Source organism: Mus caroli, unplaced genomic scaffold (assembly GCF_978045245.1).
Source record: "Mus caroli unplaced genomic scaffold, Mus_caroli_1 scaffold_1, whole genome shotgun sequence".
In the NCBI taxonomy this organism is placed as follows: Eukaryota; Metazoa; Chordata; class Mammalia; order Rodentia; family Muridae; genus Mus; species Mus caroli.
In genome coordinates, this window is record NW_028227256.1 from 62,835,046 (window position 1) to 62,847,823 (window position 12,778).

Here is a 12,778-nt window from a genome sequence, read left to right on the forward strand (position 1 = left end):
TGCCTCACTCCATGTATCATAAATAAAATAGTGGGTTTCTAAAACAATTTAATTTAAAAAAATTCATAGAGTGTATACTGATTACACACTTCCCCTCCCCCATCTTCTCCCAGATCCACTCCACTTCCTGCCCAAATCCCACCCTTTCTCTCTCTTTAAAAAGCAAACAAACAAAAAAGCAAGAAACATGTAAATAAGAAACTTCTAAAAAATGTGCATGCCAAAATGTGTCAAAACACAAAATTCCCATACAAAAACTTTTAAAAAGTAAAACGAATTTAAATCTAAAAATGATATTTAGATTTATCTGACATTAAACTCATAAGTTTCCACTAGTCTGATCTTGTAAAGGTCCATGATTTAGCAAAGAATGACACTCTAGGCTCAAATAGTATGAAAATGCAAAGTCCAGCATGCGGAGGTCTCCCATTACCAAGATAGAAAGACTACCAAGTGAGCTTGCAGGCCTGATTTAAAGCACATTAGGGGAATGCAGGCGTAGGTAGGCTTTGTCTTACTCTATCTCTAGGCATTTCAGAGCCATTTCAGGGTCTGTTGGCTGAAAACTGTTACTGAGGAATCCCAGAAAAGGTGGGACTTGTCTTACTCCATCTCTAAAGACATTCCATTACTGGAGTGTCAGGGTTGGCTGGAAACTGCTGATCCATTATCCTTGCTTCTGGTCAGGTGGTGAGACAGTTTCTAATGACAGGGCAGTTTCTGCCTGAAGTCTGGGTTTTTAGATCTCATCTCCTGAACTGCCAATTTGAAGCCTGTCCTGGAGTCAGCCTGTTTCATCTATCTGAAGATTTTGTCATTTTATTCAAATAATTTTTATGACCATGTACTGTTAGGAAATAATGATAAGGTGTTTGCTCTGTAAGCATGATCTTCATAATCCACAGAAAAAGAAGAGGAGAAGGAGGAGGAGGAATGTGGTGCAACACACTTGTATTCTCAGCACTGGAGAGGCAGGCTGAGGGATACCTGGGGCTTTTTGGCTAGAGTAGGCTACTTGGTGACTTCCGGGCTAGTGAGAGACACCATCTCAAAAGACCAAGATGGACAAAATTTGATCAATACCACCCAGCACCACTTGCACAGAGAGAGAGAGAGGGAGAGGGAGAGGGAGAGGGAGAGGGAGAGGGAGAGGGAGAGGGAGAGGGAGAGGGAGAGGGAGAGGGAGAGGGAGAGGGAGAGGGAGAGGGAGAGGGAGAGGGAGAGGGAGAGGGAGAGGGAGAGGGAGAGGGAGAGGGAGAAGAAATTTCCTATTTAATTAAGTCACAGAAGATATGTTAACCTTTTTCCATCATGTGGAGAAAGAGCACAAGGAAATATGGAAATGTTTGGCTATGGTTTACTACTTCAAGTGTAGCTATGATATCATAAAAAGTGAAAGAGCTATAAGAATATGTTCTGGTGTGGTGTGGGGGAAAGGGGTGCCTAAGCAGGCCCATGGCGAGGCATCTCTTCCCCTAAGGGACCAGACACACTGGTATAGTATAGAATAGTTTATTCAGGGCTGGGGAGGGGAGTTGAGAGAGTAGTAGAGGCAGAGAAAGGCAGAGAGAAGGAGAGAATAGAGATGTGGGGGCCAGCCATGACCAATTGGAGAGAGGGGGAAAGGGAATGGGGAGCAAAGGGGCAAGAGGCAAGAGAGAAGCAAGAGCTTAAGAGAAAGAGGAGGGGCCAAGCAGCCCCTTTTATAGGGCCATGCCTACCTGGCTATTGCCAGGTAACTATGGGGAGGAACATACCTGGCTGTATCTGTGGGGGTGGAGTCCAGACAGAATACCAACAATGAGTATTTGCATGTATTTTTTAACTTACTAAGCTAAGTATTGAAAGAACAACATAAACCCCATGTCTCTCCATTTAAGGACCAGGTCTGATTTTGAAAAAAGGCTGTAAGACACCAGCTCCAGGAACAGACCACAAAATCTACAACAAAATCATAAAACTCCCTCCCAAAGAACAGCCTGGGAATAACCATAAAAATGGGGAAGTCTCTTATCTAAGAATTGGCCATCTGTGCTGGGCAGTCCATTTTCATCACAGGAATGTTCATGACATAGGAGTGCAGATCACTGGCCACCTGTGGCCCCCTAGCAGCCACCAGTAAAATTTTAGATTACCTAGTCCTTCTACAGAATTTTCCCAGTTCCCTGTAAGAAGGCCTGTGCACCTTTGTCTGGGGTCACCATTTTGGAGAATGGTTGGCCCCTGAATGCAGGGTGCTTCTGCAGAATAATTGTTCTTTGTCTTTGCATAGCATCTAGATCTGGGGAGTCTTCCTTCAGCGACTTTTGGACTCTTATAATGTATTAAATATGTGCAATTCTCTTCACCTCAATAAATCTGGTAAAGAACTTATAATAGAGTACTGTATATGAGAAAGATTTTAGAGACTAGGTATTAACACAGATAGAAAAGGGAAAATATGTAATAGTTTTATTCAAGACCGCTGTGTATTTATTTCCTTATTTCCTTTTTATTAACTATATATTCATTAATTCTTAAATAATTTAATATATAAATAATTAATATATAAATAATTTATAAATAATGCATAGAATGTATTTTGATCACATCTGTCCCCTCCATTCTTTCTCCTCATGCCTCCCAGATCCACTCCCTAGTCCCTTTCCATCTCTTTTTATTTTTAATAAACCACTTAGTCAAACTTGTGTTGCTTATATACTCAGGTGTTAGACTATCCCTTAGAGCTTGGTCTCCCTAACAGGAGCCATGCCCTTGAAAAAAAAACTGAGTCTCCCTCCTGAGCCAGCAACCATCAACTGTCAGTAACTCCTTAACTACGAGTGGAAACTAATGAGCTCCTCCACGATCAGAACCAGAATGTTGACTGGCTTATTCTAGAGCATGTTTTGTGAAGGAAGACTCCAAATTCAGATAGTACACAAAACAAAGAGCATTTATTCTGTAGAAGCAACCAGTGTGTGAGGGCTAGACATTCTTTGTAGTGGAGACCTCTGACAAAGGCATGCAGGCCTTCTTAGAGGGAGCCTGGGAAGCTCTATAGAAGGATTAGGTAATCTAAAATTTCATTGGTGGGTGCTAGGGGGTCAGTGGTCAGCATTCTTTTGCAATGAACATTTAACCATATAATGGAGTAGACCTGCCCAGCACCAATGGCCCATTCTGAGATGAGATACTTCCCCATTTTAATGGTTATCCCCAGGTTGTTCTTTGGGAGGGGGATTCATGATCTTATTTTGAATTTTATGGCCTGTCTCTGAAACTGGTGTCTTAGGGCCTAGTTTCTGAGACTTATGGTCTATTCCTGGAGCTGGTGACTTGTGGTCTGTTTTTTGTTGTTGTTTTTGTTTGTTTTTTGTCCCCCCCCCAAGATCAGGCCTGGTCCTTAAATGAAGACAAACAGGGTCCTTAAATGGAGGCAAACAGGGTTCTTAAATGGAGATAAATGGGGTTTATGATCTCCTTTCACTGTGAGTTCATGAGTGTAGCCAATCTGTCATGTCCAGAAGGCATTGTTTCACCTGTCTTCCCCAACTGCTGGCTCTTATAGTCTTTCTATCTTTTCTTCCATGATGGTCAATGAGGAGAGAGTTATATAGATACTGCATTCATGGCTGAGTATTGCACAGATTCTTATTCTCTGCACATTGATGATTTGTGAGTTTCTGTGTTAACTACTGTCCACTATACAAAAGATCCTCTATGTTGAGGTCGAAGAGTGGCACTAATCTAAAATAGAGTACAATTTGATACTATATCCAGTTAGACAATTGTAGTAATATGTTCTTCCCTGGTACCTATGAGTTGCCTTTCCTGTGAAGAAAAAAATGTGTGCTATCTTCAGCAACAGGGTGTTACTATCAATTTCTCATGGGCAACCAAAAAAAAATGGCCATAGTCTGTATTGTTTGGGGGATCTCTGGATACCCCTGACTAACAACTCAAGGAAAGGCACCCAACACCTAGGGGTGGGCTATTTATTCAGTAACATACAGGTTCTGTGAAGATTATTATCATCTCCTGCATCATAAATTATAAGAATGGCAGTAATAATGCCACTAGTGCCACTTATTAAATTACAAAACACACACACACATACACCTATAAATATATACATATGCATATACATATACAAATATATTTCATGTTTCACACAACTGCGTATATGTACAAGTGCATATATATACATGTGTGTATATATAAGTGCACACACACACATATATATATATACATATATACATAGGCACTTTTATGAAGCTTATGAAATAGTAGGTTTCCATATAGTTTTCCAAACATCTTTAGTATTAGCTATAACCCAACCAAACTAAATCTATGCATATAGTTGAGGAATTCTATAATCTACTAGAATATACAATGTTTATTGCTTCTATTCTATTCACAATACCTAGAACTCTGAAAACAGCCTCAGTGACTATGACTAGATAATTAAAGAATAATAACACACATAATGCAATTTTATACAGATATAAGGAAAAATGAAAATGTCACATAAATGGATGGAACTGGAGAACATTATATTGTAAGAGGTCACTCAGATAAGGAATGATGCATCTTTTGACTCATGTCGATCCTACTGTTGATTCTTTAGATCTTTGTGTTCAACTCAGATCACCTGTAGAACACAAGGAACTAAAAGAGATCATTTGTTGCAAGGGAGAAGAATGAGACTAAGAGGTGGGGATAGCAGAACACAGATAATATTAAGGGAAGAGGGAATAACAGGAAAAGAGGTGTAAATAGCAGGTCTACTCTTTGAGAATACAAAGAAAATTATCTTAACACTAACATGATAAGAGTGTAAAAGAAATTTCTCTAAATAAATTTCTATCTATTAATATAATTACATTGGAGCTGAGAGTTGATTTATCCATTAAACTAAATATTGATCTGAAAAAATAAAAGCAAATGTAGCTATTTATTTTCCAATTTCTGCTTAAGCAGAATAAACACATCACGAAATCAATCTGACTTTCATTGTAACTGCTCTCTGGCAATTACTCCTCTTTCTTTGGTAGACAGTGGAGTTTTATTTATGTGTAGAAATTTAAGGGTTAAAGAGGATCTCTAAAATGCTGGGACCCTTCTGGCCTGGAGAGAGTAGTGGCAAGGTACAGAGTAGGACACTGGGGTGACTTTAAAGTCTGAAGGTTTTATGACATTCTAGGTTCCTAACTGTACTGAAATGCTGATGATAACTTCTAAAAAGCCCTAAAAACTTTTTTACTCTTTCTGAGGGTAAATAGGTGCTAGCATAGGAGATTGACACCTGTAGGAAACCAACTCGAAGACGAAGATGGCGCCGGTTTCCAGTGTGCTGTTGTCATAAACAATACCACTGTGCAGGCATAAGCCCGAGTCTGGCGCCAACCCCTCCCGAGCAGGTACATGCTAATTAGGTGACAGAGGTTCAACCTATCCCAGGAGGCCACAAGCCTTTCCCTGCGCTGGGGTGCATATAAGCAGACCTCCCTGGGTTCCCGGGGTCCCCATAGCAGCATCGAGGTGTTCCTGCAATAAAGGCTGTTGAGAAGAATCCGACCGTGTTGTGTCTTCCTTGCTAGCCGAGGTGGGCGTAACAGACACCTATAGCCTAACAGCAGGTGATTAAGTAATGTGGCCTATGTTCTATCTCAGCAGGAACTTCACTGTTCTAACTTTCAGCTAGCTAGTCAGAAGTCACAGGAAGAAAAAGGGACACCTTGAAAAGTGATTATAGCATTTATTACTAAGTTGTAAAAAGTTTCTATTAAAGCTATCTAAGAAAAAAAGAAGCAGAAAGATCCTAAGTTGGGCAAGGGAAAAATTCTCTTTCTCATCTCTTTGTCCTCAGCACTTATACATCATTCAGAATACATGATCACATATTAAAAAGTTCACCACAAGTTCACACACACACAAAATAAATCATAAATTGAAAGCGTCTACAACAGAGAATGCTTACATGCATATCCATTAGGAATAAATTATCTGGCTAAACATCCATCACCTGTCACAACTCTATGGATTCATTGAAAATTGAAAAACCATAGCTAAGTTATTAATAAAGATTTGTATAGATAAACCTAGTCAATATTTTATCTTCTGTCCTAGCACCTATAATAAATTGTTAGTTCCCTTTTTATGACTTTTGGTTAATTGTTTTACAACCTCTTGGACTGTGTTCTGAGTAGGAAAAAGTATGCTTACTAAGAGACAAAAAACTGGTGACACATGGGAGACTGACACAGTTCTGATTGTAGTTTGGACTATCATAAAAGGATCTAATAGCAGTCCCACTATAACAGAGCTTAATAATCATTGATATAATTTTAGGAATTCTTATAAGATCATCACTAAGAATTAAGAAGTCATCTGTTCATCTATAGAGCATCAGTACAAGACAGTACATCTTTATAGATCTGCAGAGATCTGCTCAAAAGGGGTGGGCTAATACTTGGTGATTGTTAAATATGTTTAATTATAACAAGAAAAGCATATTAACAGCAGGAATCTTTTCTAAAATGAAATCTCTTGGGCCTTACCTATAGAACAAATCTGTCACAGATTAGAGTTGGAAGCAGACCATCTCAGGAAGATCACCTGCTAGTTACTAGCTTGTCCTATGATGGCTCCTGACACTAAAAACATCCAGAATTCCTTAATTGAGAGACAAGAAAACTAATAAGATTGTGTGGATATCTGTCAGCTCATCATGTACTAAATTCACTTAAATTAATTGTTTACTCTTCTTATGGCTATGACCAAATGCTGGGCAAGTACTAGAGAGTGGGAAGGCTTATTCTGCATGGTTTTAGGTCAGGGATAGGGCAGGGAGGGAGGAAGTCACAGCAGAAAGCCCCTCACTTGTGATTTCTCATCTCCAGTCTCTACCAGTAGGAGACAGAGAACAAGACTTGCTGAGCTCTCTGTTTTTATTCAGCCAGGGGTCTCAGCCTATGGAACAAACATTACTCCTTGTATCTTGAAGTTCGTTTTCTCATCTTAGATTCTATAGAAACCATCTCACAGACATTCCTGGAGGTTAATCTCCCAGACAATTCCAAATCTCCTCATCTTGACAATGAAGATCAACTAACAGCCACACATTTTAGTAAAATACAATGGTGTCTAAATGTTTGAAAATAAATTACAAATATTGTTACAGCACTTTAGTGGCCTTTAAAAATTTATTATAGAATATATTACATTTTACTAGATGATATTTTATGCTGATCTTCCTATAGTAAATGAAAATCTGATGTTTCTAAGATATGAGGGTCAGTTCTATTCAATGCTCTTTCGTTTTATTTTCTTTAGGAAAAAAGCCATGAGTTTTGTTTATTGCTGTTGTTGTCCATTTTGAGAAGCTTGATTTAAGTTAGTATTGATTTATAAAGTCTTTTACAAACATTTCCTGCAGGCACAATAGCCTTAGATATTCTTAGCATATTTTGCTAAAAGGATGATGATGACGCTCAGCACATGAGTGAGAACAGCAGGAAGAGGTGGAGGGCAGGGCATGAGTCACGACTTCTGTGCAGTATTTGTTTGCTTATATTTATTTCTTTAGGCCCTAATTGATTTATTTTAGTCAATACAATAGTGAACTACTTGGTAATGGAAGATATAATGACTAATATTTTCCTGTAACAAATAAAAACAACCAAACCTATTTAGAGTTATTTTTTAACTTTATTTTATTTTGATGGCATTGAATTGTTTCATAGTAAATATTTAAGATGTTAATAAAAAAGTTTAACACTTTTTAAATAGGAAATAATAATCTTAGATTTAAATAAATACTTACTTTAACTCACATTTTGTATGTAGAAATCACTTTTATGAACATTTATGTGTATATTATTCCAGATGAAATTTAAACTTAGATGCCCTCAAATATGTATCGTATACAATATTATAATATGCATCCTGTTTCTTTTTATCTATTGTTTTAAAGTTGGAAGGTTCTTGACTTTAGCATCTATTTTAGCATGTAACTGATGAGGAAATGTTCTGTTCGTGTGTTTCACAGTCTGCACTCCACAACTGCCATGTCAAGCTTACTTTGAAAGCAATAGCCTTACACTGCTTTCTATCATAGATATAAATCCTATAAATTAAATGAAAGAAAACAATTCTTATACTAAGTACAAAATCAAATCATAGGCCTTTATCAGAAGACATTTGTGATCAGTAGAATTGCCTTTCTTTCCTCAGATAAATTAATATTTCTGCTAAGAATACTTTGTATTTATTTCGAGGTCTCCCTTAAGATCTTTGGTACTTTACTGTGATTAGTATTAAGGAACTATTGCTGCCTATTAATGAGGCAAAACTAATTACAAAATTTTGGTGTACAACATGTAACTTAATAAGGTGCTCATTTCCCCTTTTATTTTTATTTATTTATTGTATTTGAGACAGATTCTCACAATGTAGACCAGGCTGGCCTCAAACTCATAGAGATCTGCATGCCTCTGCCTCCAGAGTGCTGAGATTAGAGGTGTGTGCCACCACAGCCAGCCCAACATGTAATTTAAAGTAGAAATATAATGTGTTACCTTACATCTCTTATTCTCAGGATACCTTAAAATACTTTGGGAGATTCATTATTCTATCTTTGGAGGAAAATAGATATTTTCCACAAAAATATCCAAGGGTTCAAATAACAGAACAATCAATTAGAAATACATGTTCTGTCAAATCACTTTAGGAAAGTATTTTACAAGCTTTGAGGAGGAGGCATTTGGAAATCCTCGTTCCTTACGTTTTTCATATTTTCTTCCGAAGGACATATCTAGAAAGAACATCCTCTATCTGACAATAATTCAACTACTTATTTCATCCTATATTGTCATCTAAAGAGCTGATGCTACTGCCACTGCCTCACCTGCAACAAACAACAAAACCCATGGTGGGCTAAAGGCTGAAGGGCCCAAGTTCTTTAGAAATCTTAGGAAGAACAAAGGAAAATAATATATTGTATTTCTACCAGGAGTTATGTTGAACATCACATATATTATTTGCCTTCTTTTAGTCCTACAGGAAAGGAAGGTTCTTTCCCCATCTTTTCTAATTGTTAAGAGCTGCGGCTGTAGCTAAGCAGGGAGGAACAGCTTAACTTTGTAAGAGGCCCTGACATTCAGCCTCCAATACGTTATTTGTTTTCAGTCTCTTGGAAGAATTTATTTCAAAAGGATTGTGCTTAGCACAAAGCTCTGTTGTTACAAGGCTGGCAGGGGAGTGGAAGTTTTGCTAGCACTCATCATGATCTCTAAAATAAACAAATCAGTCAGCCTTTAATTCATAGCTAAACAATGGCTACGGAAAACTATTTAGAAACCCTTAACAGAGATCTCCAAACTGAATTCAGCATCCAGAACAGTCCATGAATATGACAGGCATTCCCTGGGCTTATCTCTTTGCCAATACTCTAGAGCTGTGTCTGGGGTTCTCTCCCCATCTCTTGCTGCCCAGACCCTTCCTGTCAGTATCTCGCTCATTCTTATTGTCCTTGCTACACTGTAATGACATAACCTTTTTCATATCAAAGGCCATTAGACCTACAACTCTTCTTTCTCTATAGATTTCTTTCCTCATATAAGTAAATTGCTATCTGTCCCAGGAAACTAATACACACATAAGGTAATAATTTCATTACATACTGTAATTAATAGATAATCTATTTTTATTATGAAGAGTATTAGGAGTGACACAATATCTACCAAGGACTTTGGTGTACTTCTTCTTAAGATGTAATTTTAGTAATGAAAATATTATTTTCAAGTAAGACTGTATAGGAAACTCACACACGAGATGCTCTGTTTAATTGAGAGGAAACTGCTTCCTCCAGCAGCACTCTGAGTGGCACTGGTTAATATTAAACTAACACAAAGCATGGACTGAGCTCAGGGTGTACTTGTAATAACAGTGGCTCTGCATCCCTTCCCATGTGTACACTTTGCAGTGACTCAACCTCGAGGGCTGCCATGTCTTGGGAACTGAGAAAGGGAGAGTGCTAAACACCCACAGGGACCACAGCAATTCCCACACTGTTTTCAGCCTGGAATGCCACAATAGCACAGTGTGGTTGGAGCACCTAGGGGTGAAGGGATGATGGGAGTGACTGTGAAGTAGAGAGAAGAAACCTCCTAGGAGTCAGAGCCTAAACCACAGAGCAAGTGGTATTTGCTCCCCTGAAACAGCAGAAAAGACATTCTGCAAATCTGAAATTTCAAATGTATCTGCCTGGTGGTCTCATGTATCACAAAACTGCTGGTGGGGTCCCAGCTCCAGGGAGCACACCTGAGATCCTGTTACATCAGAGTGTCCTAGCAATTCACCTCTGTTGCCTACCTCCCATTAATTATCCGATTCTCATGCCACTTGGAAAACAATTAGGAGAAGGTACAACCATCCCCGCCTTCCATTCTTTCAGCAGTACACCAGACTAAAAGCCTCAATCTCCTTGGGTCAGCAGATCCCATCGTTATCATACACTGTTATTCAAATTCTCTTAGTGTGAGAATTATAAACCATTTAACTACAATGGTTGACTAATTAAGCAACTTTACTTAATTTCAATTTCCCAGACAGGGCATCATTTAAAGGCCCAAGCTGCATCAAGTGACCCTTTTAACCAGGTCAGTGATTCGTCATCCATTCGAAAGCTCTGGAGAGTCTAAGAGAAAACATACAATAACCCACACCTCCCCCACAGTCATTATATAGAAAAGAGAGAGAAAAAAAAAAGTGCCCTGTCCCACCGCGGGCCCCTTTGTGCTGTTCCTGCCAACGCAGCAGACCTCCTGCTATATAGACCCTGCTCCCAGCCCCACACACTCAACAGCACCATCCCATCTGACCTGCCAACACCAGCCATGGGGAAGGTGAGCCCAGGGCGTCCAGAACGTGGGGAGGGACTTACTCTTGGGTCCAGGCCACATCAGGCCTCTGAGCCCTGCCTTGCCTTGCCTTACAGATCACCTTCTATGAGGACCGCAGTTTCCAGGGCCGCCACTATGAGTGCAGCACCGACCACTCCAACCTGCAGCCCTACTTTAGCCGCTGCAACTCTGTGCGCGTGGACAGTGGCTGCTGGATGCTCTATGAACAGCCCAACTTCACAGGCTGCCAGTACTTCCTGCGTCGCGGGGACTACCCTGACTACCAGCAGTGGATGGGTTTCAGTGACTCCATCCGCTCCTGCCACCTCATCCCCCACGTGAGTTTCTTCCTAGGGGTCACTGGCCCTCAATCTCACCCTGCCCCTGATCTAGCCCAACTTTGAGCTGAGGGTTAAGATATCTGCTACCTTTCTTGTGGGGGTTCTCTAGGTTTAGGGAAAAAAAAGGCACAAGCCTTTGAAATTTGAAAACTCCTAAAATGGACCTGTAACAGGCTGTGAGAACTGCTTTTCAGTTTTCCTATTTAACAGAAATGGCTGAGAGTTCCTTTGGTGAGTCCTGGTCTGCCAGCCAGTGTAAAGATCAAATCTTGGATGCATTACACAAGTCCTTTTGGAAGCTATAATACTTTGGATGCATGGAGGATGGAACCTTAGGCAGGTGTTCATTCCGCAAACTGTGTTGCTTAAGAAAATCCTTCCCAAAGAGGACTTCCGGTGGTGGAAGATGACATTGGGGGACATTGGGTCAGCAGGCGCTGGGAAAAGGCAGGAAGCAAAGGAGTTCAAGAAAACACAGTAGGCAGGGCAGGCAGCTTGAACTTCCATTGCTGTAAACATTTTACTCTCTTGAGCTGCACAGGCCTCTTGAGAATGTTTAACTTTTTAGTTTCAGTTTTATAAACATGGTTGGCCAGAATATATTAGAGCTGAGAATTGAATTTCATTCTTTAGTATATTTATTTACATTTTGTTGCTGTTGTTTACATGGGGTTTCGGGATGCATCCACCCAAGGCTAGCCCCAAACTTCCTGTGTATTGCAGTCTGGCTCTCAATTCTGACCCTTGAAATCCTCTTGCCCCTGCCTTCGAAGGGCTGAGACTGGAAGCACGCACCACCACAACTCCCTTTAGATGTAAATTTTAAGGTGATCGTGAGTTCCAGGTTTGAAAACAGGGCCTGAAACAAAAAGATAGGATAGATAGAAGGGTTGTGTGACTCGAACTTTGGCAGAATTTCCACCAATCTGTGACGTACACAGATGGCATGGATGACAGCCATTATTTAACTTTTTTAAATTTAATCACCTTCTGCATAGAAAAGCTATTGGCAAGCTCAGCTCAGGTCATGTTTTCTGACGTCCCCTTGTCTGCTGTTCCCGGACGCACAGTCCACTTCTCACAGGATCAGGATCTACGAGCGAGAGGACTACAGAGGCCAAATGGTGGAGATCACAGACGACTGCTCCCACCTGCAGGACCGCTTCCACTTCAGTGACTTCCACTCCTTCCACGTGATGGAGGGCTACTGGGTCCTCTACGAGATGCCCAACTACCGGGGGCGGCAGTATCTGCTCAGGCCCAGGGAATACAGGCGCTACCACGACTGGGGCGCCATGAATGCCAGGGTGGGCTCTCTGAGGAGAATCATGGATTTCTATTGATTTTTCTTACTCTGCCCTTTCATCATTTGGAAGTTAATAAAATATTTCCTGTGTGTTCCATGCATTAATCGTGTCCTCCGTTCATTTTGGTCTTCTTGGAAGGGTGTAGTAAAACTGGTGACAGGAAGACTATGAATATTATTAAACTCCGTGGGGGTTGTGGGCTGAGCAGACAGAGCTCGGCCTCAGGAACCTGGGTTCTGATCAC

General features: G+C 40.2%; 1 protein-coding gene across 2 annotated transcripts; it reads left to right on the forward strand.

Annotated features, from left to right (window-relative positions):
• The first annotated feature begins 10,880 nt into the window (after positions 1 to 10,880).
• LOC110301199 (gamma-crystallin F) lies at positions 10,881 to 12,570 on the forward strand. Of its 2 annotated transcripts, none has more exons than XM_021171528.3 (3): positions 10,881 to 10,889; positions 10,982 to 11,224; positions 12,298 to 12,570. In XM_021171528.3, exons 1-3 carry the CDS (start codon positions 10,881 to 10,883, stop codon positions 12,568 to 12,570), a joined length of 525 nt encoding a protein of 174 aa, XP_021027187.1. The 2 variants fall into 2 exon arrangements, with proteins under 2 accessions (XP_021027187.1, XP_029336509.1); XM_029480649.2 differs by having other exon boundaries at positions 12,312 to 12,404.
• Positions 12,571 to 12,778: the final 208 nt, after the last annotated feature.

What these genes read in the sequence shown, in the direction of transcription:
- LOC110301199 (XM_021171528.3), top strand. An exon ending in CCTGCCACCTCATCCCCCAC is followed by an intron (nt 11,225 to 12,297) that starts GTGAGTTTCTTC and finishes CCGGACGCACAG; the next exon opens with TCCACTTCTCACAGGATCAG.